This window comes from Mus caroli, unplaced genomic scaffold (genome assembly GCF_978045245.1).
Source record: "Mus caroli unplaced genomic scaffold, Mus_caroli_1 scaffold_8, whole genome shotgun sequence".
In the NCBI taxonomy this organism is placed as follows: domain Eukaryota; kingdom Metazoa; phylum Chordata; class Mammalia; order Rodentia; family Muridae; genus Mus; species Mus caroli.
This window is the reverse complement of record NW_028227263.1, coordinates 44839273-44867118: the sequence shown is the minus strand read 5'-3', so window position 1 is coordinate 44867118 and position 27846 is coordinate 44839273. Positions and strand designations below refer to the sequence as shown.

Sequence of the window (27846 nt, the reverse complement as noted above, 5' to 3'; positions counted from 1 at the left end):
TAAATGAGCTGACTGCATCAGGTTCCTAACCGAGCAGAGGGAGTATCTTCCTCACAGTAGTGAAGTTGCTCTGGATGCAGGCTTGCCTGTCCTGCCTGCAGGACCTCTCTCTGTCAGAGAGCTCCTCTACAAAGTAACCCGGGAAGGCTCCACCCATCTGAGAAAGAGAGTCAGCGTGGATGGGCTACTGAGGCCCCTAGCTGAGGCCCGGGAAGGGCAAAGCAGTGGACCCTGCAGGTCTTTCAGGGGTAAGGAACGAACAGCTAGACCAGCGGAGCTGCTGCTTGGGAGTAAAGAGAGTTCCAAGTGGGCGGTGGCTTAGGGGAGTAACCGCACTGATGAAAGAAATGGAAATTCAAAGTCCATCCAGATTGGTTCTGGCTAGATGTAACTTAGTAGCAGAGCCACCTGTCTGGTATAGTTGAGCTCCTTGGTTCCATCAAACTGGAGGGGAGGGGGCGAGAGAATAGGAAGGGAAGAAAGGGGAGGAAAGGGAGGAAAGGGCGGGGAGGGGGTAGAGGAAGGGAAAGGAGTAGACTGGAGGAGAGAGAGGAGTTAGGAATTAGAGTGAAGAAGGGAAGGGGAGAGGAGGGGAAGAAGAGAGGTGTGGGGGCGGTGAAGAAGAGGGAAGAGGAATCAAGGGAAGTAAGCCAGGCCCATTCTTGATTACCGAAAGAGTATACCTCCCAGGGTTGGATTTAACCTGTCTTAGTGGGGCTGTGAGGGACAAGCAAACTCACCCATTGCTGAAGGAAGCAGAAAATGTCATGGTCCCCACAGGAGGGGAACAAGGCAATAGCTAGCAAAATTACATACACATTTACCCATTTCTAGGAATCTCTCCCAAAAGTACGCTGCCAAAAACCTGAACTGACACTGGCACAAAGCTGTTTGCTGCCAGTCTTGTTTATGCTCACAGAAGACCCAGAGGATCGGCACAGAGAGAACTGCACCGCTCTGCCGAGGCCCTGGGGAAGAGGTTGGAGTCTGGACAAAACGCCGGGTGATTAATTTGTTTTTCACTAATGTGTGCTGAGTGCCTGCGATGTGCCTGGTGGTTTACACGTGCCAGTCCACTTAAACTGCTCAATCTGTAGCAGCAGTCTTTTACGCACGAGGTCTTAGAATATATCATGAAAACATAACCAAAAATGGTGAAAACTCTGTGTAAGATGTTTACCGAAATACTCTTCTTTGGAATTAAAAAATACATTTCGTCAAAATTATGCAGGCACTTGATAATTCCACCCTGAAACACCACACACACACACACACACACACACACACACACACACACGCGCAAAATTAAAACTATTAACTACATTGGTACCAATTGCAAAAGTACATGCAATGAGTAATGCTACCCAGAATCCTGTTCTGCACCTCCCTGCCCCCAGTCTAGTCTCCAAGGGCAACCAAGCCCTTTGAACAATTCCAGTTTTATATCTTCAAGGGGTTGCGTCTACATCTTTAAATAATGTGTTTGTGTGACTCTGACTTGATCGAGTTTAGATGTTATGGATTGGCTTCCAGCTATAAGTTAGATTAGGGCTTCTTCTAACGCAAAAACAACGTATTTCTCTCTAGAGACCCAGGATGTGGCCTTGGGACCAGCAGGGAGTGGGTGCTCCGTGAATATTGGTTAAATGAAGTGATAGCCCAAGGGGTTGTGGTAGGGGGAAACATTGGAAGCACAAAGGAAGATGGGGTGAAGGGGCGGAGTCCCTTTCTTTCTGACAGGACCTAGACTTTATTCAGGGTGACTGTGTACCCAGCCTCCAATGATCCTCTTGCAGAAAATAGAGACCCAGTGTCCAGGTTCTAGCCAAGGAGATAAGAGTGGGTGCTGGATGAAACCCCAGGGAAAGGGTTTCAGAGGAAACTCAAGGCAGGACACCTGTCCTTCAATGTTGTCAGTCTGTCTCTAAATTCCTCCTTCCTGGACCAAAAATCCAAATTGCAAGAGGCTTGGCAGCCATTTTGCACTCACATTCTAAAGACAGAACAAAACAACAGAGTCCACTGTGTTTCTGAAGACAGTATTCCATTCTGCAGAGCCCTGGACTGCAGATCTATATATTATGCAATCTTGGGGCTAAGAGTGCTTTGGTTTAAAGGCATATAAAATAGGCTTTCCGTTGGTTGCTACAGTGTATCTTCTTCACTGAGGGAGACGGTAAAAGAATGACCCAAGCAGTTGTGGTTGGTGCAAGGGGTAATTTCAGCATCCGCTCCAGTTTTGTTTACTTCTAAGATTTTTGCACAACAGAAAGATTAAAAGGAGGTTGCATGGCTCCCTTCTATTTTTGTATATTTCTAAAATTTTCCACCATAAGAGGCTTAACAGAACAGTGGAAGTAAACCATGTGTCTGAATCATCGCTGTGAGATGCAGACCAGAAGGGAGCTTTAAGGCACAATGGCAGGTCATAGCCAGGTTGTCGCTATGACATGTGATAGACTGTAGAAGTATTATAACTGGGGCTAGAAAGATGGCTCCACACTAGGGTACGTGCTGCTCTTACAGATGCCCTGGGCCTGGATTCTAGCAACTGCATGATAGCTGATAACCTTCCTAACTCCATTTCTAGGGAATTTGAGGTCCTCTGACCTCTGAGGGCACCAGACAAACGCACGGAAGACATACAGACCTGAGAGCAAAAGACTCACAGAATAATAATAATAATATTTTTTTAAAAATCTAAAAAGTGTTATTATTACTATTCCTAATGTTGTTGTATGTGTGATGTCCATGTATATCTATGCATACCACAGCTCCAATGTGGAGGTCAGAAGACAATTTTGTCTAGTCAGTTCCATCTTTCCTTCTTTATGGGGTAGAACTAGCAAACTCCCTAACTTTTCTCAGATACTATCATCTATGGATCCCTGGCTGGCCCTGAACTTTAAACAAGACTGACCCTTAACCCAAAGAGATGTGCCTGCCTCTGCCTTCCTAGTACTGGGGTGAAAGGGATATGCCACCACACGTGGCCCCAGACTTTGTAATTGCTATTTAAAAAGTCAGCAATTTGGACTGTTCCTCCTTCTCAGTGTTTTCCATTGATGCTGACATCTAAATCCTCACCTCAATTTGGGGGAAAGGTACAATGGCTTGAGACTCTTCTCTTTTTAGGCAGATGAGCTTATTAACTCGGCTTCCATACACTAGACACACAAAGTAAAGGAAAACGATTTTGTTGCTAGGTTTCTTATTTTAAGACAAAGACCTTTCTAGCTCTGTTAAATCAATAAACTAGTTGGAAGCTAAAGCAGAGGGTATAATCTCCTGCTGAGTCCACAGATGAGCCAAGCGAAAGCTGGTAGAATCAGTCTTCATGCATGCATGCATGCGTGCGTGGGCCACATCTTGGAGTTTGGTTCTCCAACAGTTGCGGCAGCAGAGTGGTGTGGGCGGAGCCCACAGCGCGGCTCCTCCTCCTCCTCCTGCTGAGCTGTTTCCCTCTTTCCACCCAGTTTCTCTGGTGTCTCCGGTGGGGAGTGCCTATGGTGGGTCACAGGCCCCCAGGAGGAGCACAAACCCTAGATGCTGTAGGAGTTAAACGTTCCAAATAGAAACATCACACACGCCTGGGAGCCAATGGACCTTTCTCCCCTCTACAGGTGAGCAACTCTATGCTCTGTATTATGGGATTAAATAAAACAAGTCAGAAACCCAGCCTTCATCTGGCTTTCCCTCTTCTAGATCCAGCAACTCACCAGTTGACTGCTCCTCTCATACCTACTTCTTGGGTTTCACTTCTTAGAAAACCTCTCAGTGTTCTACAAACAGGGACAGCTGGTCAGCGTGACAATTCCTCATTCCTGCACCCTGACATCGCCTACTAAGTAAATCTTCACGGAGGCGACTTCTTGACTCAGGCTGTGTTTTTAAGGGAACCCAGACTATGACAGGCAGTTCATCTGAGTCACCACGGAATGCCTGCCTCTTTCTGAAATATTTCTAACATACTCCGTACAACCCTGTACAGGAGCTTCCAGGAGCAGCTGTTGATCATCTATCTACACAGCATCAGCGGTGAAAATAGTGTTTCCTGGGCTGATGCTGGAGGCGTGGCCAGCTGCTCTGTGTGTGTGTGTGTATGTGTCTGTCTGTCTGTCTGTCTGTCTGTCTGTCTGCCGGTCTATCTTGTCTGTCTGGAGCTCAGAGGTGGAGTCTTACTTTTGAGGCCACAAGTCATCAGCAGATTGAATGAACTTTGTGTATCTGTCTTCTGGAACGACTGCATCTAATTTCTGGGTTATAATGTTATCTGATTAGAAGTTAGAGTGGTTTTTTTTTTTTCTTTCTTTCCTATTCCAATTAAGACCCAGCTAAATCAATTTCCCCCAGAGGCTCCAAGGAAGCAAAACTATCCTGTTCTTCACCAGAAACAGGAAACTTACGCCCCCTAGGGGATAAATAAGTGTATGACAGTTCGGGGAAGCCAGTGACTCACCCCCATCTCAAATATATGCAAGATTTTTTTCCTTTTCCTTCTCTAGGGAAAAATCCTATTGCTTAAATTTTATATACACAGATATTGTAATAATTGATTTTGCTTAACGGAGAAGTTTTCACCATATGTGATAGCCCAATGACTTTGAATGGACCTGAACCGCAGGGCTTGAAGTACAGAATCCAAGGTGATTCTAGAAAGCCAATAGGCATTGAGCTTATTTGTTTCTGGAAGACTGGCTTGGATATGCCATAGGCGGGGAAGAGATGTATTTGATATCAAAGATAGCTTGAAATTAATTAGACCTCCTCTGTGGACTTGTAGGCTGCTATAACTCCCAGCCTCTGTGGATTTCCCATTTAGAGTGGTTTTAAGAGACCAGTAAGAGCTCCCATAAATCAAGGATAAAGAGACTTGATGTGTCCATGGGGTGGGGTGGGGGTAGGAGTGCAAGTGGTAGGGGGTGGGGGAGGTTCAGAAATGAAGCCAAACCTCTGATACTCAAAGAGTGAAAAGCCCTTCAGGCTGAGGGAACAATAAAAGGAAATCAAACAGCAAACCTCTGCGTTTACAAAGAGACTCGAGGTGCAAATTGTGCTCTGTAATTTATGTTAATACATTTAAAAAGATTAAAGAAATTAGTCTTCAAAAGGATGTATCTTTTAACAGTTTTCTATTTAGAAAAACGAACCAGCTTGCAAATGAAAAAGAAGAAGTTGCCCCATTGAGTTAAAACCTTTGGGTAAAAGGTAAATTTCACATTTTTATAAGAACAAAACAAAATATTGTGTGTGTAAATAATCCTGAAAAACAAATTTGTAAATGCTAACTTAAGGAGGACTGTTCTTGCTTTCAAATCTAAGCCCCTTCTTATTGTTGTTGTTGTTGTTTTTTGTTTTTTTGTTTTTGGTTTTTTTTTTTTTTTGGATAGAAAAAGAAAAGAATATCTTTGGTTGAATAGCTTCAAGGTCCCCGCCTGGTTCTAAAATAAATATGCATGAAGATAAGCCCCGATAATATGTAAATTCGGTCAGGTCAAAAATTGGTAGTGTAGAAATTTTAGAAAACCTTTTAGTACTAAGACTTCTAATCAAGGTTTAAAGGATTCTGGTACAGACGTCTTTGATCCCAGCATTCAACCGTCAGAGGTAGGCAAATCTCTGTAAGTGCCAGTCCGATCTCCATATAGTTCTAGGCCAGGCCAGCTCGGGCTGCATGATGACTCCATCTCAGAAATAAGGCAGATAAAGCGCTTGCCTTGGATAGACCGCTTTGACTCGAGTGGGAGGAGCCAGGAGATGGAGATGGGAGAGAGTCTCCAGCAGTATAAAGGCCAACCAGCCTGGCACACACGACAGGGACCAGCCAGAGCCTGTTTCAAATAAGGCAGAAGTGAGGACTGAAATTTTCTTATCTGAAATTGTCTTCACATGAGTGCTATGGTACATATGCATCCAACACACACACATACACACACACACACACACACACACACACACACACACAGAGAGAGAGAGAGAGAGAGAGAGAGAGAGAGAGAGATCTATTACAGTTGTTCTAGAATTCACCTTGGACATCAGAATTCAAAGATGCTTATGCCCCTTCTATAAAATTTAATAGTATTTGCAGATAAACACTGTGTGCTTTAATCATCTCTAGATTACAATGACTCATACACTGCAAATGCTATGAAAACCATTGCTAGCCTGTATTTGTTAGGGAATAGCAACCCCCCCCCAAAAAAAAATTCTGTACATGCCTGAGAACCCCTGCCTTTTTTTTTTTTTTTTTTTTTCTGAGAAAGAGTTTCTTGGTGTAGCCTAGCCCTGCCTGTAGACCAGGCTGGCCTTGAACTCAGATCCACCTACATCTGCCTCCCAAGTGCTGTGATTAAAGGCATGTGCCACCGAAGTCCAGTGAGACACATTTTTTTTTTCCTGGATTGTGTGTGTGTGTGTATGTATGTTCATGCACACTCTGGATATTTTCAGCCTGCTATTATAGTAGGATCCACATGTCTAGAAGCCATAGTTACAGAGAGACAATTCTTATCTAAAATAAATATAAAGAGCCCTAGAGCTCTGACGTCAAACGGCCTCAGGCAGGTGCTTCCTCCAAGTCTGTGGAAGACAGGACTTCCTTTTGCTGCCCGGGCACATGACATATGGCCCAGTTTATAAATTATTGAATGCACAGAGATTCTACAGTCTTCAGTCAGAATTCTGTTGGGAACCTCCAAGTTGTCTTATCTCCTCTCTTGTTCCTGTTTTAAATTATCGGGACCCTGTGTAACTACCTAGAGAATCTCTGGGTAAATGACAAATGGTAATTTACAGAGAGCACTGACATCGTTCTTCAACTTATTAGTTCCCTTCCCTCAAGCATGTTTTCCTCTTCTTTGGCTTGATAACTCACCTTTCTGGGAGGCAAGCTCTGGGAAGCAAGATTCTAGTCTGCATGAAGTTTTAGACCTGGCTTGAAAGATGTCAGTGCTCCGAAAGGCTTTGTTAAATATGCACTGCGCCCTCTCGTGGCTACAAGTGCTCGCTGTAGACTGGAAATGCTAAGCACAGGCTCCACTGCCCTACATCCCAGAGCAGCAAGTAGGTCTCTAAGCTCCTAGGCGTCTCCTGACGCTTGACTCTTCGGATTCAAAAGAACATTTTGTAACCCAAATGTAAAACGACTCTAACCCACACGTAAAAACAGTAAAAACTGTGCCATCTTCTCCCAAACACACCTACTTCAGCCAGTCTGTTCCTCAATAGCTTTCTCTTCACCTTTTTCTAAAGTAAAAACGGGATCTATTCAGTTTAGATTTTAACTCTAACAGAAAGGCCTGCTTCTGCTGAGTGGGCATCTGGAATTTTAATTATCTCAGCTTTCCCCGGGTCACAGGGCAAAGACCTTTCGCCTTTCTGTGGTATGGGCTTACTGGAGCTATTAATACTGTGGGCTCTGCAACTCGTATCGGTCCTTGAGTACTACTGTCCTTCAGATATTGGTTTGGTTTGACCGAGAACCTTAGCAGAATCCTAACATTTTGGGTACCCCGAAAAGCTCCTAATGTGGAGGAGGAGCGAGTTTCAAGTATGAATATGCATCTCCTGTAACCCGTCTCAGTTGAGGGATATTTTAAACGTGTGTAACAGAAGCCCTCACAGTGAGAGTGGGCTGCCGCGGAGCAGATTCATTCGAATTCAGCCTACTGGTTCAGATTTGCTGTGTTTTGAAGACCAAGGAAGAAAAGAAAAAGAATAAGAGCCATCAAATCTTGCTCAAGCATGCCCTTTATCAGATGGAGTTCTGGTTAATTGTCTCCAGGTCCCCTAGGTATCTCCTAACAATGCACTTTCATCAGTTGGGATTTAGCCGGTAGATCTCTCAAAGCAACAGACATGAAGTTGGGAAAAATTAAAAACAACAAAGAAATTAAATGACAGTGCATGTGCATTTAGTAGTCTTCATTAAAGCAAAAGCTTTGGTGGGAATGCACCATGAATTTTAGTTAAAAGAGAACTGTGGGTCTTCCTCCCACACAGTAGAAACAAAAATGTAAATGTGATATTTTAGTTCCTGAAGGACCTTAGGTTTCAATTTTTAATGTTTGAAGGAGGCAAATGAAGTGCAATATACAAATTCCATGGTTTTTTTTTTCAGTTACTGACATTCAAGAGACAGTGAATGCAAACATGAGTATTCTGCTAGCTGAATTATTCTGAAGAATCAATATTCTATAAACTGGTTCTTCTAGGTTCGTATAATACATATTCAAAATATTCCACTTGAAGTAAATACTTTTGTCACTATCTTTCTCTTAGGATCTCTTATTATCATACCTGCATGCATCATGCCCCAAACCTTCATAATCAAAATGATTGATTTAACAGTATTTTTCTAAAATTTAGAAATGTTTCTCAATCATAAATGATGAGATAATGACGACGATGATGAGATGATTATGATGATGACAACAACGATGACGACAATTTTTGGATTTTCAAGACAGGACTGCACTGTGGCGCCCTGGCTGTCCTGGAACTCATTCTGTACACCAGGCTGGCCTTGAACTCACAGAGATCTGGGATTAAAGGTGTGTGCCACCACTACTTCCACAGAAACAATGAGACAAAAAGTTACTCCTAATTACCTGGAGACCTTTTTGTTGTTTGTTTTCTGCGACAGGATTCCTCTGTGTATCTGGTGGTACTGGAACTTGCTCTGTAGACCTTGAAGTCAGAGATTCACCTGCCTTTGCCTCCCAAGTGGCCACCACTGCCCTTACCTGAAGTCTTTTAAAGAAGCTAAAATCAAAAGAAAAGTAACTATGCAAAAACTACATGACCCTCAGGGATGGTGGGGCATGCCTTTAACCCTTGCCCTGGAGACGCAGAGCAGGTCCATCTTTGTAAGGCTAGCCTGATCTACATAGTGAGTTCCAGGCCAGTCAGGGCCCCTGGAATGGAGAGCTAAAAGCAAACAAATAAAACCTTACATAAGCCCAGACATGTTTCTGACCCATGTATTTAATTTTCTCTATATACACACTTTGGGTCTCTGACACTTTCAAATTAAGACCATAATACAAGTCCATGAACTCTTCTTTGTAACATGCTTGATTATATCCATTAAAACTTTCAGACCAGCAGTTGTCATTGATTGTATTGGTATTACCACACGGGAGTGTGTGCACAGCCTGAGGCAAGTCATGAGAAAAAACCGACTCTAAGCAGCAGGGTGGGATCAGGAGGGGAAGCAAGCAAGGAGAGAGCCAGGCATCTTGGTGCAGACACTGCCCGGGGCCAGAGCTGTGCGCTTCCCAGGTGATATCAGACCTGGCTTCCTGGGGAGCAGAAGTGACACGTTTATTCTCTTGACTTCCATCCTCCTTTGGTTAAGGGCTGTCCTGGGGAACTTGAACCATCCCACACTTGTGGGTCGCACAAATATGAATGCAAAGTGGCTTTTCCCGGGTGTCCTGGGCCTCCATGTGAGAAAGCCTAAGGGCAGAAGGCACTGATTAGGTCATGAAGACAGAGCTTCCACAGATGGGCTATGTACAGAGGGACCCATTGCCGTAAGAGGACACAAAAGAATGATGGGTAACGATGGGCCAGCAAAGAGGCCCTCATCAGAAACCAAATCCAGTGACTCTTTGATATTGGGCTTCTCAACACTCAGAACAGAAAAACAGGTGTGTTATCTTGTTTTATTTTTACAAATTCTTCTCTCTCTCTCTCTTGGGGTGTAAGTGGAGGTAGTTTGGTTATGTATGCCACAGGACAACTTTGAATGTTGTTCTGCAGGATTGGTTTACCTTGGTGTTTGAGGTAGAGTCTCCATGGCTAGGGCTCTCCAGTTAGGCTGGGCTGGCTGGCCAGCAAACCTCAGAGGTCACCCCGTCTGTGCCAGCCTGGCACAGGCACTATAAGTACATGCCATCATCCCCAGGACTGGTTTTTCTTTAAGATTTGTTTCATTTGTGTAGTGCTTTGCCTGCCTGTGTGTGTGTGCACCAAGTATGTGCATGTGTGCCTGGTATCTGTAGAGATCAGAAGAGGGCAGAGGATCCACTGGAACTGGATTTATGGATTTATGAGCCACCGTGTGGGCACTGGAAACCTAACCGAGGTCCTCTACAAGAACAAAGGCTCTTAATTGCTGAGCCATCTCTCCAACCCCATCTATCCCTGGCTTTTCAGTAACCAAACTCAGACCCTTGTGGTTGTGTGGCAAGAACCTGATGGAGCTGTGTCCCCATGCCCAGTTCTTGTTTCTAATCCTCCCAGATCATGATGGCTTCTTTGAGCATTCTAAATGAACCACGAATCTCATTACACTCATGTTACCTTCTTCCAGAGCTACCTGAAAATCAGCTTCCCATGATTAATTACTGAGTAAGTTGCAGTGTTTACTGGACTCACTGATAATCAACTGACATCCTTTAGTGCCCCATTCATATGGTCTCCTACTCCAGCAGCAGGCCCTGTATCTAGAACCTTCAGGAGCAGGCTGGATTTTTTCCCTAAGCCATCTTTTAGTAATTCCAAAAGAATTAGTTGGTACCAAGGATTTTCTTTCTTACTTGTCTGGTGATTTTGAATGAGAAATGTCTCCCATAGGCACCTGTAGTCAAGCCCTCAGTCTCCAGTTTGTGGTGTTGCTCAGAGAAGTTATGAAAATTTCAGGACTTGGAAGCTTGCTGGGGATGGGCTTTAGGAGCTTACAGCTTGGCCCCCCTTTTAGTGTCTCTTAGCTGTTGCTTCTTCTTCTTCTTCTTCTTCTTCTTCTTCTTCTTCTTCTTCTTCTTCTTCTTCTCTTCCTCCTCCTCCTCTTCTTCCTCCTCCTCTTCCTCCCCCTTTTCCTCCTCTCTCTCCCTCCTCCTCCTTTTCTTTTTCCTCTTCCTCCTCTTCTTCCTTCTCATTTTCCTCCTCGTCCTCATCCTCTTCCTCCTCCTCCCTCTTCTTCTTTCTCCTCCTTCTTCTTTTGACATTTAAAAAGAATTTTAATTTTTGATATTTTTATTTTTAATTAATTATTTTATTTATTTACATCCCAAATGTTGTCCCCACCCACCCAGGGAAGGGGGATGCATGGGCATCCTCTCCCAGGTTCTTTTTTTTTTTTTTTTTTTAAGATTTATTTATTTATATGTAAGTACACTGTAGCTGTCTTCAGACACTCCAGAAGAGAGAGTCAGATCTCGTTACGGATGGTTGTGAGCCACCATGTGGTTGCTGGGATTTGAACTCCGGACCTTCGGAAGAGCAGTCGGGTGCTCTTACCCACTGAGCCATCTCACCAGCCCCCTCTCCCAGGTTCTTAATCGCAGTTGAGCTGTGACCTCCCAGCTTCCTGCTCCAGCTACCTCCTGGCATGTCTTCCCTGCCTCTTGAGCTATAAACCAAAATATACTTTCTCCCTCGGGTTGCTTCTGGTATTTTATGGTACTTTATTACAGCAACAGAAAAGTGACTAATCTACCCTGTATGTATAAACTCTGTGCTGCTCCCATGGATGAAAAAAAAAAAAAAGACTTCCAGGTAAGTTTAGCACATGTGAAGTGTTATCAGAACTTAATACTTTAAAGAAAAAATATATATATATATACACATATTGGATTTTCGAGACAGGGTTTCTCTGTGTAGCCTTGGCTGTCCTGGAACTCACTCTGTAGACCAAGCTGGCCTTGAACTCAGAAATTCGCCTGCCTCTGCCTCCCAAGTGCTGGGATTAAAGGTGTGCGCCACCACTGCCCGACAAGAAATATATTTTCAAGGCTATGGTGTAAGAAAAACCAACAAGACAAGAAGAGAAGCCAAGCTTCCCCCCAGGCCAAGAAGCAAAGTCTGCTTTTGTACAAGGGGAGTGTTGGCTGCCCAAACACATTTAATAAGCAGATGCACTTTTGAGGCTTACCCAGTGCAAGTGGTGATGCACCGTCTGTTGGCAGAGTTCTCAAAGTTTTCTGAAGGTTTATTTTTAAGCTTAGATCACTCTCATCTATTATTAGTTGCCTCTCATCATATAGGATCAGAAAAGATAGTGAAACTTTACAATGGAGTTAAAAAAGGATGAACCCCTCTGGGAACCTAGACAAGGGGGACCAGCTGCCCATCCATAGCTCTTGCCATACACTGAAAACCAAGGACCAGGACTCTTCCCACATGACCGGTCTCAGCAACATTATCATGATTTGGGGTATATAATTTAGCTTTAGGTTCATGTGTTTGAAGACTACCTGGCAATGCTTTTTGGGGTGTGGAATCTTTAGGAGTTGGACCTAGTTGGAAGAAGTTGCCTGCTGGGGTGGCAGAGCTTGCAGTATAGAGTCCAACTCTTGTTCCTGATCACGCTCTACTTTTGGAACTGCCTAAAAGAAAGCAAGCAGCCTGTTTCCCCTGCCACGAACTCAACCACTCCTTCCTCTGTGCCTCTGTCACCTTGATGCATTGGACTCTCAGCCAAAATAGATCTTCCTTCTCTTAATTTGCTCATCAGGTAGTTGGTCACAAGAAAAATGACAAGTACAGAAAAATGTGGCTATTGCTATGATGAAACCTGACCACATGGTATTAAACAGCTAGCTCCTATGAAGTCTTCAGTCTGTTACTGAGGAGAGGGCTAGCCAGCACTATGGACCTCTGAGAGTCCTGACTTCTCACTGGGTTGAGGATGCCACATATTTATTCTTTGAGGTCATCCTTGATTTGTCCCATTGACTCCTCTATCACAGCATCAGTCAGTTGCCACGTTACTTTTTGAGACAGTCTCTTGCTGAACCTGCAGTTTACCTAGTTGGTCACCCAGCAAGTATCCAGGCTCCTTTTATTTTTTTTCTCCACACTCAGTTCTGGGATCACAGGCACACCCTGCCATGACTGGCTTTTTCCACAGATGCTGGGAACCCAAACTCAGGTCCTCAGACTTGGGTGGCAAGTGCTTTGCCAACCGAGCTACCCCCAGTGCCTATGTATTTTTATCTAAAAAGTCTTCTTGGCTCAATGAGAGTATCGGCTAGTTTATAAGGTACAACATATAAGTTTCTAATAGGAAAGGAGTAAGACATAAACATATGTCCAATAAGCTCAAAGGAATTCTTACTGTAAGTAGGTAGGTCACAAGGGGGTCAAGAAACATGTTGATTATAACATGGTTCAAAACTTTGACTTTGGGATTTTCTTAGAGAAAGGGGTCTAGTCCTTTGTAAGTTTAGTCAGTTGTGTTAAACTTCTTGACTCTCAGCCAACATGATACTTAAACCAGATCCAAGTGGTGGGCTCTTTTTCTGTGTCCCCTCTCCGTTAGTTCCACTGTCATCTTAGCCTACTTCAATAGAACTTGTCTAAGTTGTGGTGGTTTGTGTAGGCATGGACCACAGAAAATGATGTGTTTAAATGCTTGGCTCACAGGGAGTGGCCCTATTAGGTGTGGCCTTGTTGGAGGAAGTGTGTCACTGTGGGCACAGGCTTTATATATGCTCTAGTTATGCCCAGTGTGACTCATAGTCTCTTTCTGCTCCTGCAGATCAAGATGCAGAACTCTCAGCTCCTTCTCCAGCACCATGTCTGCCTGCATGCTGCCATGACGATAATGGACTAAACCTCTGAAACTGTAAGCCAGCCCCAATGAAATGTTTTTATTTATAAATGTTGCCATGGTTAGCTGGGTGGGGGTGATGCATGCCTTTAATCCCAGCACTTGGGAGGCAGAGGTAGGCAAATCTCTCTGTAAGTTTAGCCAAAGCTACATAAAGAAACCCTGTCTTGAAAAAGATAATAATAAAAGAGTTGTCATGGTCATGTTGTCTCCTCACAGCAATAAAGCTCTAACTAAGACAGAAGTTATGAAAAAAATGTCATTGACTTTTTATTCATGTAGTTGTTTGTGGGTGTGTGTGTGCAGGCACATGCACAGTGACATGTGTGTGGAGGTCAGAGGGCAACCTGGAGGCAGTGTTCTCCCTCCACCATGTGAGTCCTTCTGATGTAACTGATGAGAGTTAGTTAGTTAATTGGCAGATGTTGCACTATATTGGTAGCCCTATCTTGAGAATGAAATCTGTAAGGTGTTTGTCACAGTGAGTGCCCGATATACGGTTAGTAACCAGTTCGCTTTAACTGTTCATATTTGCTATAGTTTGAGGGTGAAAGCTTGAATACTTAGTTCCCAGGTGGCAGCATTATTTGGGGAAGATGTAGGGAACTTTTGGAACCCAGGGTTTGCATGGCTTACCAAGAGTTATAGCTTGGCCTCGCTTCAGGCACAAGCTCTCTGCTTCCCGATCTGTGCCCCGGATAAACTTTGTGCTATAGACATCTACTGCCACAAACTCAAACCCCTCCTTCTTCTTCTTTTTTTTTTTTTTTTTTTTTTTTTTTTTGGCTTAGTGAACCAGAGAGTTTACTGGGCTACTTATAGAAACACAAATACTCAAGACAGTTGCTTCTCCAAAAAGCCCTTCTGAGCATGGGCAAGACTTTATGAAACTGAATTCCTCAAGCCCCCTGCTGGTTTCAAGATTGCTGGACCAGTGCAGTCTCCCTCCCACAGTCATTGTTACTGATTATACAGACTTTGGGGGGAACCTTGTGAATCGTGTAACTTTCTGGAACTCCCTGCGACTTCTTAGTTCCTTCTTGAGCCATGCATTTTTCCCTTTTTAATTTATTCTTCTCTCATATATTACAGCCCAACACAGTTCCCTTCCCTCCCCTCCCTCCACTCCCCACAGTTTGCCCCCACTTCCCCTTCCCCCCAGATCTACACCCTCTCTCCACCTCCTCTCAGAAAAGAACAGGTCTTCTAGGGACATCAACAAAATACAGCAAATTCTTTCATATAAGGGGAGACAGGGCAATCCAGGAGAAGGAAAAGGGTCCCAAAAGCTGGCAAATGAGTCAGAGACAGCCCCTGTCCTGACTGTTGGGAATCCTATAAGATCACCAAGCTACATAACCATAAGATACACACACACCAGGGAACCTAGGTCAGACCCCTACAGGCTTCCCGATCTCTGTGAGCTCACTTGAGTCCCAGTCAGTTGATCCTGTAGGCCATGTTCTTGTAGTGACTCTGACCCCTCTGACTCCAACAATCCTTCCTCCCCTTCCTCTTCAGGACTCCCCAAGCTCTGTCTAATATTTAGCTGTGGGTCTTTGAGTCCTCTAGATGGAATCTTTGTTTTGTTTTTAAGACAGGATCCCTTTATGTAGCCCTGGCTGTCCTGGATTTCTCTGTGTAGTGAGGCTGGTCTCAAACTCAGAGATTTGTCTACACCTACCGCCATAGTTCTGGGATCAAAGGTCTGTGCCACTATGCCTGGCAACTAATGAACTCTTCATGCCCTGAATATTGAGCCAAAATAAATCCTTTCTCCCTTAAGTTGCTCCTGTTGATTATCTGATCACAGCAGTAAGAAAACTAATTAACACAACATTGTTATAATTGTGCTGGTTTTGTTTCTCTTTGACTGTGCTTTTCGTGGTCTCAAGAAATATTTCTCAATGAATCAGGTTTGTTCTAAGTGACCTCCCTTTCTTGCCCTTGCAGACACCTTGAAGGCATTTTTTGAAGCTCGAGATAGCTGGGTGACTTGCTTTGATCACTGAACTGTGTCTGAAGAGGATAATATCATTATGAACAGTGATAAAGGAAGACCCAGGGATCCAGTCACACGTTCGTATATCGTCCCCTTATCTTGCCTCAGAAACTGTGGGAGAATGGTCGTGTTGGTGTCCCAAGCATCCTGCATCCAGGAGTGACTATGAACAGAGCCCTGGGGGGTCTGAATTAGGCATGGAGAAGAAATAAGCCTCTCCTGACCCCCTCTTGTTCTGATGATAAATATTTTTCTACATTTTAGTAATAATTTCAGAGGTTAATTTTTTTTTTACATTTAAACCTTTAATTTTTCAGGATAACTTAAAAAAAGATTTATTTATTTTATGAATGTGAATACACTGTCTTCAGACATACCAGAAGAAGGCATCAAATCTCATTACAGATGGTTGAGAGACTTTGTGTGGTTGTTGGGAATTAAACTCAGAGCTTTGGAAGAACAGACAGTGCTCTTAACCACTGAGGCACTTTTCCAGCCCCTTTTCAGGAGGACTCTTATGTATGGTGTCTTGAAAAACAGAGAGAGGGGGAGGGGGAGGGAGAGGAGGGAGAGGGGGAGAGGGAGAGAGCAGGTTTAGTTTAGACATCAAATTGGCCTTTTAGTATCTACTCCAGAGCCAGGCAACATCTTGTTCCACAAAACAGAAGGAGTCCGCTATCCTGCTGAGCAGTGGGAGCTGGTTTCAGAGGCAAGAAAGAACTGGTCAGCTGGGGCCTGGCACAGAAGTCTTGTTCCAAGTAGTGGTTTACCATGAATGTTACTTAACAGGCTCGTGTAAGGATCTGAGAGCCAGGTGCCTTCATTCCATTCATTGAATCTACTTTCCTACCCTGAGGTTTTTTTTAATTTTTAATATTTTTTTATTATGTATTTTCCTCAATTACATTTCCAATGCTATCCCGAAAGTCCCCCATACCCTCCCCCCCACTTCCCTACCCACCCATTCCCATTTTTTTTTTTTTTTGGGCCCTGGCGTTCCCCTGTACTGGGGCATATAAAGTTTGTGTGTCCAATGGGCCTCTCTTTCCAGTGATGGCCGACCATAATCAGCTTCCAAGCCCTGACACCATTGCATACACTAGCAAGATTTTGCTGAAAGGACCCAGATATAGCTGTCTCTTGTGAGACTATGCCAGGGCCTAGCAAACACAGAAGTGGATGCTCACAGTCAGCTAGTGGATGGATCACAGGGCTCCCAATGGAGGAGCTAGAGAAAGTACCCAAGGAGCTAAAGGGATCTGCAACCCTATAGGTGGAACAACATTATGAACTAACCAGTACCCCAGAGCTCTTGACTCTACCCTGAGTTTTAAAGGCCACCCCTGCGATCCACTTCCTGTCTGTGCTTGCGTGGTTCAATTTTTTTGACTCTATCGACAATGTTTTGTTGTTGCTGTTTTTTTTGGGGTATGTGTGTGTGTGCTTGTTTGTTTTGTTGTTGTTGTTGTAATGTTGTTGTTTTAAGGCAGGTCTCATTATGTATCTCTGGCTCCCTGGGAACTTGCTACATAGACCAGGCTGGCCTCAAAGTCACAAGATTCTCTTGCCTCCGTCTCCTGGGTCCTGGGTGTGCACCACTGCAACCAGATCATCTTGTTTCGTCTTGCACAATTAAAACATTGTCTGTTGCTTACTGACAAACAAGACAGGATTATCTTCATGCATGGAGAGTGGGGAAGGGGGAGTAAGGGAATCTTTGTTCACGTGAGCTGAACCCACCCTTGGTAAATACAGGGCACAGACTTCCTGACCCATATATGCCTCAAAATGTGCCTGTCTGGGAGGTGAGCTGGTTCAACGGTTAAAATGCTTGGTGTGTGAGCTGAGAACCTGAGTTTGATTCCTGGAACGTTCATAAGGGTGGAAGGAGAGAGCTGATGCCCTGAGTTATCTTCTGACCCTGTTATGGGGTCTGCTTAGATCCAACAGAACTCAAACACCAGGCTGAGGCAGATGACAAAAACTCTTTGTAATCAAGCTGCTAAGGATAGATCAGGGCTGCAGGACAGACTCAGGAGCTGAACTCCAACCCTGAAGGGAAGTCAGACAGCATATTTAAAGAATGAAATCATAAATCGAGGGAGTGTGTGGTGGGCTGTAGCATTCTCCAACCATATTTTGGCATAAGGGAGTTTCCACTTATGTCAGGATAGGAGTTGGTTTCTGGGCCTGGGAATATGAACTTAGTTTGGCCCTGCCAAAAAAACAGAGAAGTTGCCCCTGAGATAGCTGAACTCAGACAACTGTCACCTTACAACAGACGCTGTTCAGCTATTGGGAAGTCCCCAGCTTCCCTAGGGCTGGGGCCTTGAACTTAGTTTCCCCCTATGATTAAGTGGAGTTGGAAAACAAAATGGCAGCACTTAGAACAAGTCTCTTTTGCTTGCTCCCAACAACCCCTACCCACATTCTGAGGCATGAGCACACCCACATCATGCACATACAGAAATAATACAATTTTAAAAATTAATGTCCTTAGCCAGAGAGTGGTGGTGCATGCCATTAATCCCAGCATTCAGCAGGCAGAGGCAGGCATATCTCTGTGAATTTGAGGCTAGCCTATTCTACAAAGCAATTTCTACTACAGGCAGGTGTGTTACACAGAGGAACCCTGACTCAAAAATTAATTTGCTTAATTATGTCTTTAGAGACAATCAAGGTTATTCAAGTAAACTGACAGGGCTCAGTAGCTGGTTGTATTTCTAATGGGGTAGAGTAGGGAGTAGATTTTAACTGGATCAAAACTTATGTTTATGGCTCATGGAATTTGTCCTGCAAGAGCATCTGTGAGAAATATGGCATATGAACTTTCTCAGCTGCAGAAGTGTGGGAATCAGATTTCATACTTTAGAAGAGCTTCTCAGACAAATAAAATTTATAGAAATATCTAGTTACAAAGCAAGCTGTGATTATAAATTTTTATTTCCCTAGAATATAAAATTCACCACGAATTGCATACTTTAAATCTCTTACGTACAGCTGACAAGGCAGATAAACATTGCTTTTTGATCATAGCAAAGTGTCGAAGAGTCATAATTTGAAGTCAGAGTGCAAAGTTTCAAGACAGACCCAGAAGATACCTTGGACGCTTATAGAAGTCATGAATGCTAAAGCAGACCTCCCCTGAAAGGATCCCACCCTTTCCCCTTCCACAGATCTTAAATAACCAAACAGGGCTTGCCCCCTTGGCCTCCCTTTAACACTACGACCCACAGACTGCACACAGGAGAGGGCTACAGCTCAGCAAGAGTAAGCTGCTGGACCAGAAGACCGAGGAGAACCACAAGGAACAGGGATGCACAGCTCTCTCTGGATTCTGAAGAAGGGAGGAGAAAGAGAGTGTTCAGTGTGGGATCTCTCAGGGCATGGATAGCTCCCCTAAACATCCCGAATTTTATATATAGCTCAAAACCCAAGACAGTAGGCTCTAGAGGGATAGGGTGCCTGGCTAGACTCTTCCAGCACACTCAGTACTGTTGATGAAGTACTCAAATTCCAGGAGAGTGAGCAAATGGATGGATTCCCACCATGTCCCAGGTTCCGTGCTCTAAGATCCTGTCTAGAATAATGATGATGATGATGATGATGATATAAAGCCTACATGGCTTTGCCTTCTTCACCTAAGAAGAGGATTCTAGGTATAAAACTTCTGAAGGTCTACTGTTGAAGCATCATGTATTCTATACTAGCTGGTGTGTGTGATCTAGAGCTTATCTGTGCCTTTCAGCCTGGACATGGGCCATTTGCCCCAGAAGGGCAGCATCTTTCTTGGTGGACTCTGTACCTGAGTAGACATCATGGTTTCCCTGTGACTGATCCAAAATCAAAAGGTCTCTATGCAAGCACATAGAATCCCTGTGACAACTTCCCCTAGTTTTCCTTCTGCCTCCCAAGACTTCTCATGTTTGCAGAAACCCTTCAGAGTGTTAGGGCCACTTAGACCAAAGACTACTCTGTGCGCACTCCTCAAACTGTAACTCATTTCAAGTTGGCTCCTTGGGTTTTCAGTCAAACTTAACATCCTAGACAACATTAGGTGGAGCCAGGATGTAAGCCAGACACTCCCCAGATCCTGAGTGGTGGGTGATAGGAGACAAGGTCCCTAGATTGTAAGCAAGAGATTTTTCTGTAAGTATTGAGTTCCTCATCAATATGAATTTGAATCAAATACCTGAGGAGTGAACAGTGTTCTTCATATTTAAAATCAAACAGCATTTGTTGAACGATATATACATACCAAGTAATATATCTTGAATGAATTTCTTTTAATTCTCAAGGCAATACTACTAGAATATTCGTTATTTGGGTCTTTAATACTGAAATGGAAAAAAAAAAAAAACAGAGGCACCGATACCTGGTAACTTGCCAATAGTCTCACAGAACTAGTAGTGTTTGAACCAGAGAACCACTGAGTCTGACTCCAAAGCTATGACAGAGAGCATGGTACAGTAGTTTTCTCTGGAAGTATTAAGGAAGGATTACTAAGATATGTGATACTTGAACTGTGCCTTGAAAGTAATTACCATGATAAAATTGATGGAGTCTTTGCTTCCATTGAATGAGATATCTGGTCAAGGGATGAAGAGAACTCAGGCCACAAAGCATGATGTGTATACATGCTTGGAGACCCCCCAAACACGGGCATCTTTAGTTTGAAAGGATGGAGAAACAGCTGCAGATGACACATGTCACTCATCATGAGGAGTCCCTAGTAAGAGCTTTTTCCTGAAGTTGTTCACTGTTTCAATCATTTCTGACACACTGTCACTGAGCTGCATGCCCTGGGCTTATCAATGCTACCATTCACCATTCCAGGCATCCTAGCCATGGGCAAGATCTACCATGTGGCTTCTAGTAGGGAGCACCCCCTCTTCCATTCCATGAGGTCCCCTGCCATCTCTAATGCAGACCCAGTCTTACCTAAGCTGCTAATTTTGACTGCTTGAGTAGAACCGCTATAGACGCAATTGAAGTTGCTCTTCTTCCTTTCCGGGGAGTCTAGAGAAATTTGGATATACCCTTTGACAGTTTGTGTTGTGACTTTGTGATATACTTCATAACCTGGAATTAACACCTCCTCTTCATTAGTCTTGTAGGAACAACGTTTGATGTGAACCCCCAAGCAGGTGTTGATGATAAATACTGTCCCCTGTCCATTGAAATATGGTTGAGAAGTAGCTACTTTCCAGCTTAAGGAAGAGGATGTGAATTGCCCGAATCGCACAGAGCCCGTCCCAGTGTAAAGAAACTTGACGTTAGTACCTCGGTAAACTGCACTACAACGCTGGTCACTCAAAAGCTGAAGAGCTCTTGTTAAGTAGTAATGGAAGGCCTTGTAGTGGAAGTTACCAGGATTCACTTTGAACTCTCTAGTAGCCTCATTAAAGCTTCTGAAGATTTCCCCAGTGTAGGCAACTAAAGCTGTTCCATGGAAATCATGGAAACCTTGGGGATAACTCATACAATTTTTGATCTCCTTCCATTTTATCTCTGCTTTTTTCCACTCAAGTTTTAATTTCTCATTCATGTTGAAGTCTTCTTGTAACAGCTGGGGTGCCCTTTTCTCCATGTCTTCGACACAGCCCTCATACTGATCATCAAATGCATTGGGAGCCATGTCTAGCATGACAGGCCCTGTCAGGCCAGTCACCTGAAAGAAAGAAGCAGGGTCCTCTGTTACCACTAAGTTTGCTAAGTTCTCAGCATGTGCTGGATAATGTGGAGCGTGAAGCATGAGATGTCACATACACCCACTTCACACATGGCTCAGGCATGGACACAATCTCATTCCATCCTAAGAAGGGAGAAGGGTAAGGCTGAGCGCTCTGACTCCTTTGTGCACACAGATACTATACTTCCTTCTTTACTCAATTAGCTCTTTAGTGAGCACACAAAACAAGAGGCCTCATCATGACCTTTGCATAGTCATATGTCATTGCAGATTGTTCATATTCACCCCCCCCGACACACACACAGCTCTCTGATATTATCTCTATATTACTTCTTCAAAGGTTCATGCTCTCCAACATCCGCTACCACAGACTCAACCGTGGGAACTGTCATATTGCAAAGAGGTGGGCAGGGGAAAGAGAGGTCAACAGGATGTGGGTTGAGAATATTACCTGCTGGGTTAGCCACCAAGTTAGGAAGAACTTGAAAATTTTTGATGTCATCGTCAAGTTCAAAAACAACTGCAAGCAAATATAAGACAATGAAAGAGGTGTGCACACAGTCGTTTAACAGTCTGTTGATGGAGCAGCTCTGGGGTCATGACTCAATGTCTATGTCCCATCCAGGCTCCTGCTCACACTGCTCCCAGAATGGCAAATCAGGACTCTGTGAACCAATCTGCTTGGGTCCCTTACAAGTGATGTGGTCATCAATATCTTCTCTATCCATCTAGTAAGGAGCTATTAATCATTAATCTTGTTAATACTCAGAGATGCACAGATGTCCTGAGGAAAACGGACAAGACATATGTTTGCAGATCGCTGATAGTCTGTGGTGTTTTTCTTTGCCCAGATATGTAAACTGTTGTCTGTGTTGGATTACCTTGGGGCTTTCAGTCAACTTGATACCTCTGAATGAAGTCTTTTAATCATGTCAGTATTCACTATGTTCTATATTGGCTATGGCTATCCTCCAATGGCCAGTGTGCCCATATGGAGGTAGTGAAACCTTTAAGAGGTGAGGTCTATTGGGAAGGGACCAGGTCCTGGAGGGCAACACCATCAGAATAGATCAATTGAGTCTTGTGGGATCCTACTCAGTTCTTGCAAGAGCAAGTCTGGCCTCAGCATCTCTGGTTTCCTCTCTTGCATGTACTCCCTTCTGCACATGGCAGTGGCTTCTCTGCCACATTGTGACTCTGCCAGGAAAACCCTAACCAGCCAGCACAGCCATGGTAGTTAGACTTTACAGCCATCAGACTGTGAACTAAGTGGACACATTGATTGTAAACTTTACAGCATCAAGAATTTTGTGAAAGTAGTAGAAGACACAAACTGAGGAGATAGCTCAGTGTGTACCATATTTGCCTTGCAAACATAGACCTGAGTTTGATTCCCAGAGCCCTAAGGAGAAAATCAGGGTACGGAGAATGCACTTGTAATTCCAGCAGTGGGAGTTGGAAAGAAATGGATTTGTGAGATCCCCCAACCTCACTAGACAGAGTAGCCTACTCGATATGTCTCAGGCCCGTGGGAGACCCTGTCTTTACAAAACTGGTGGACAGTGCCTGAGTGAATAGAGCAGAGCTTGTCCTCTGCTTCCACATGCATGTCCCCACACATGCAAGCACATGCATGAGTAGGTGTCATGTACACACATAAAGAAAAGGAGAAAGAAAGGCAATAGACCAACACAGCCTGCCTTCTTTAGAGTTGTGGATGTTTATTGTTTTCATTCCTCCCTGGGGGGGGATATTTAATGTGTCCCCTGAGTTGCAGGAATAAGGAAGAGCACTCACTCACTGTGGCCTGCCACCCATCCATTCATTCCTTCCTACCTTCTGTCTTTTGGGAAACCACAAAAACTCTACTCCATAATTACCTAAGCCTGTTGTGTTACTTTCCACAGAATTTCTACTGAATCTGACAAGACAAAACTCTCCCCACATCCTGAGAATGGCAGAGAGGAGCTGCACCATGTGGCTAAGGAGTTGTTCTTGAGGAGGCTGCAGTCCTGGCTCCTCCTCAGCTTGCCTTCTCCTGCCCGAGTTTTTAGGGAACACCGCAGAGCCAACAGACTGAGGAGTTCTGCACTGCAATGAAAGTTCCCACTTCTCTACACCCTGAACTTTAAGCAATTATTAAACACTGTAAAAGAACTATAGTCAGCTAAGTAAGAGCTGAGCACAGTGTCGTATTTGTTTGCATACAGTTACTACTCTCAAGTACATCAGATAGTTTTACTTCAACTTCCTGTCAGGATAGATTGCACATCCCAGGGTAGTAGCACCCAACTCATGGGAGGCATAGGTAACTCTGCCAGTTGCAGGCCTGCCTGGTCTATATAGTCAGTTCCTGGCCAGCCATATCCTTCCTTCAATAAAAGATATACTAGAAAGATATCTACAATTATATTTTTTTGCCAAAAATAATTGTATTGGGCAAGGCCAAAAAAACAAAAACCCCAAATTAAAAGCTAAGCAGTGGTGGCACATGCCTTTAATCCCAGCACTTGGGAGGCAGAGGCAAGAGGATTTCTGAGTTCAAGGCCAGCCTAGTCTACAGAGTGAGTTCCAGGACAGCCAGGGCTACACAGAGAGAAACCCTGTCTCAAAAAACCAAAAAGTAAAAAATAAAAATAAAAATAAAATAAATAAAAATGTCATAGAAATTCAATAATTAAAAAAGAAAAATACATCAGTATCACCCAAAATAAACCAGGGTTCTGGAGGGATGGCTGAGCAGTTAAGATCAGGTGCCAGAGGAATTGGTTCAATTCTTAGCACCAGGTCAAGCAGCTAACAACAGCCTGTAAACCTACCTCCAGGATATGATGTCTCTGGCCTCTGCAGGCACCTGTACTCATGGACACAGATATGCACATACTGGCTGTGGTGGCATGACCTGTAATCCTAGTCTCTCACGTAGAGACGAGAACATCAGAAGCTCAAGTCACTCTTGACTATATGGTGAGTTTCAGGACACAATAGGCTACATGTGACACTCATCTCAAAACAAAAAAACAGTGCCAGATTGGATGATGTACACCTTTAATCCCAGCACTCAGAGGGCAGACCTCGGTGGATCTCTGTGAGTTTCGGGCTGGCGTGGTCTACATAGAATACTCCAGGACAGACAGGACTACATTGCAAGAGAGAGCCTGTCTTAAAAGACAAATACAAAAAATTAATACAACATATATTGTATCTGATACATAATTACAAAAACTACTAACTTAATATTTTTATTAACCTATACCTTGATTACATCACTCCCAAAAGCCTTAATTCACTGTTGGAATTTTAAAATTATGCCATTGAGATAATGGATATTTGTATTGTTTCAACATTTCTCTATATAGAAACAACTAAATTGTTTTTCTTTAATTGCAATATGTTCCTATTGATTTCTTTTATCCTCAGGCAAAGATGTGAAACCTCATGTGTCCTTCTTTAAGGAGTCTCAAGACTCTAGCCATCCTTTCTATTTTCTTAAAATCTTCCTGGATAAATCAGACATGGCCACACATCTGTGATCTCAGCTTTTAGGATCACATCTCAAGCCCCAGGCCAGTTTAGGATCTAATGAGATTCTAAAAACAATAACAATGGTAAAATTGAGCTCTGGATAGCAATAGAAACACAGGTGATTTCCTCTGGCCTCGTGTATTGACCAGAGCCATTTAGGATTCCACTATATTCTCATAATGGTTGCTAAAGTTTAGTTGTGTAAGAAGTTCCCTGTAAACTTGTCATCACAGAGAATCTTGGACCCCAGTCTCAAAGCTGTGCATTGAGGATTTCTAGTGGGCTTCCTGCTAATTTTTCAGTTTGCTTCTTTTTTTTTTTTTTAATAAAGATTTCTTTTTCTTAGCCGGGCAGTGTTGGCACATGCCTTTAATCCCAGCACTTGGGAGGCAGAGGCAGGCAGATTTCTCAGTTCGAGGCCAACCTGGGCTATAGAGTGAGTTCCAGGTCAGCCAGGGTTATACAGAGAAACCCTATCTCAAAAGACCAAAAATTTAAAAAAAAAAGATTTATTTTTCTTATTTTTAGTAATGAATATGCATATATGTCTGGAGGGGTGTTGGTGGTGATATGTGCACCTGAATGCAGTTGCCTTCTCAGGCCAGAGGTGTCAGATCCTCTGGAGCTGCAGATGCAGGCTCTTGTGAGACACATGACACGGGTGATGGAACTGAACTCTGATCCCCCTGCAAGAGCAAGCACGCGCTCTTAACCACTGAGCCTTCTCTCCAGACCACAGTTGGCTTTGAGAAAGTACTGCCCAGCATAAGATTCCAATTGACAGTGCTGAGGGTTAAACCCAGAACGTGTGCAGTCCAGGCAAGCGCCTTTCCACTGAGCCATACCCAGATGGAGAGTGAAGCCTCTTGACACAGGGCAAATCTCCACTTTCCAGATCTTTCTCCAGCCTCAGCTAGAACCACCCCTTTCTTGACTTAAAGCTGAGGCTTCAAAGCTCTATACTCGAGGCAGCAAGTTTGAGAAATCCCAGATTCCAGAGCCAGCAGAATCATCTGTCAGCACAGGGACTTTCTCATTCAGGACACATGGCTCAACCAGCCTGGGGTGGCTTTTCAATTCACTTCTCCCCTCTCTAGTTCCTCAGAGTGGTTGATGCAAATGCCTGTCTCTCCCAAGGCTGCTGTCTCCTTCTCTATGGACTGCTAGGTTCAGCCTCAGTCTCTGGCATCAATGCCCCTCACAGCCCATACAAGACTGCAAATGTGCAGCAGGAGTCACTTCAGCCCCACTGTGACCTGGAATTTGTGTCTGACAATTAAAATTCCCCTGGAAACATGGTTAGCTAACACCTTGGACCTCAATATAAACATCCACATCCCTCTCTCATCTGTCATCCCCATCCCACTTCCCTCCCTCCTTCCCACTCTCTGTCCATCCTGCTTCAATCTCCACGATCCTGCACTAAAACAAAGAATAAGTTGATGTTCTCAACATGCAGGAGATCTGGTGCAGGAGGACCTTGTGTTCTGCATTAGACTGGGCTATACAGCAAGAGCTGTGCATCTTTTTAAAGCATACCTTTTAAAACTCTGGAATTAAAAATGGGTAAATAAAGCAAAGAAGAGATGCAAGCTGATGTTTCTGTGTAGCTAGGAGGAAATGGAACTGCTTAAGGATAAACATATTCTGACTTGAAAATCCAGGATGTACAAGAAGAAAAAAGTCTAAATACATGAGAGACTGACTATGTAGCTGGATGCCCATTGAATCCTGCAGGACCTGGGAGGTAAACTGTATGGTCCTTTATATTTTTAAGTTTCTAGAAACACTTATCGCCTCATGCCTGGCCTGCCTTTCTCTAGATCTGACCCCATCACCTACCAGGGTTATTTCTTATCCAGAACTGACCTCTGGCTTTAACCCTTTACAGTATCCACTCAGCCCTCAGATTTTCCTCATGTCCTCTCCACTTAGGGACCTTCCCCTTCACAGGTCAGAGTTCAGAGTTGTTAGGTACCTGAGAAGACGTTTGGCAGCCGGATCTCTGTCCTCTTCTAAAAGCAAGTGTTGCAGAAGGCAGTGCTGGGGGGCCCTTTTATCCTCTGGACAGTGTGCTTTCACTTTCAGTTTAGGATTGGAAGGGCATCCAGATGGTTTCTGAACAAGTTAAATTAGATAGGTTGTATTTGTTAGTGTACCTTTTCCATTTTCCATCTCCTTTTTTGTGCTGAGTTTTTTGTTTTTGTTTTTGTTTTCTGTTTTGTTTTTGTTTTTGTTTTTAGAGGAGTCTCTTGTTTGAGACCAAGTCCCATTAGCCCAGACTAACCTCTAACCTGCTATGCAGCTGAGGATAATCTGAATTCCTGATTCTCTTGCCACAGAACTGGATTTATTGATGCTGAAATAGAACCCAGGGCCTCATGTTGTTAGGCAATCATTCTACCAACCCAACCACACCACTACTGCAGCACCTTTTCCTTAAAGAGTTGGGGCCTTTCTGTTATCTCCACAGGAGTGTGTGTGTGTGTGTGTGTGCGCGCGCGCGCACACACACACATGCGCATGCTATGTAGCTACTAGAGAAGCATTAGTTGGTTGACCTTTGCCCTAAACTCCATTTTTACAAATACATCAAAGCCTATTATGGTTGCTTACTCCTCAATCCGAGGACTTGGGAGGCTGAGACAGAAGGATCTCTGTGAATTTGAGACCAGCCAGGATATACACAGTGAGACCCTGGCAACAAAACAAAACTACCACCATGTCACCTGATTCCTTTAGGGGACTCAGGGAAAGGTGAACAGAAGTGACCAATTTTAAAGCTCATTTCTACATCCTTAGTTGCTCCTGGTTACAAATTTCTCATATGACTAGAGCACATGAACTGTTAACTTTAGAGTGTCCTCTGGGAACTACCTGCTTCTTTCAATCCTAGATCCTTACAATGAATCCATCATCTTCCTGGGTCCTTACACACAGAGACCAGGTGGCCAAAGTCCTGTAACCTCATGTTCTACCATGTGTAGGGAAGATAGATGAGAGAGAGAGAGAGAGAGAGAGAGAGAGAGAGAGAGAGAGAGAGAGAGAGAGAGATTCCACTGAAATAAA

At 43.9% G+C, this 27846-nt stretch overlaps 1 protein-coding gene and 1 long non-coding RNA gene across 9 annotated transcripts; one reads left to right on the top strand and one right to left on the bottom strand.

Moving 5' to 3' along the window:
• LOC147002923 (uncharacterized) lies at window positions 1–23712 on the top strand. Of its 6 annotated transcripts, none has more exons than XR_015047839.1 (12): window positions 1–248; window positions 835–1003; window positions 3477–3623; window positions 3706–3848; window positions 5129–5208; window positions 8120–8213; window positions 8368–9653; window positions 13487–13573; window positions 15512–15637; window positions 20670–20835; window positions 21878–21983; window positions 23160–23712. It is a non-coding gene; the product is annotated as an uncharacterized LOC147002923 (long non-coding RNA). The 6 variants fall into 6 exon arrangements; XR_015047840.1 differs by having other exon boundaries at window positions 3706–4100; window positions 8368–8552; XR_015047835.1 differs by having other exon boundaries at window positions 3706–4100.
• LOC110298813 (T-cell ecto-ADP-ribosyltransferase 1) lies at window positions 16552–27807 on the bottom strand. 3 transcript variants are annotated; one of them, XM_085841484.1, is made up of 4 exons: window positions 26756–27807; window positions 21704–21772; window positions 20502–21231; window positions 16552–18897 (listed from the first exon to the last, which is right to left on the bottom strand). In XM_085841484.1, exons 2-4 carry the CDS (start codon window positions 21752–21754, stop codon window positions 18815–18817), a joined length of 864 nt encoding a protein of 287 aa, XP_085697610.1. In that variant the 5' UTR covers window positions 21755–21772; window positions 26756–27807; the 3' UTR covers window positions 16552–18814. The 3 variants fall into 3 exon arrangements, with proteins under 3 accessions (XP_085697610.1, XP_085697611.1, XP_085697609.1); XM_085841485.1 differs by lacking the exon at window positions 26756–27807 and having other exon boundaries at window positions 21704–21849; XM_085841483.1 differs by lacking the exons at window positions 21704–21772; window positions 26756–27807 and having other exon boundaries at window positions 20502–21669.
• Window positions 27808–27846: the final 39 nt, after the last annotated feature.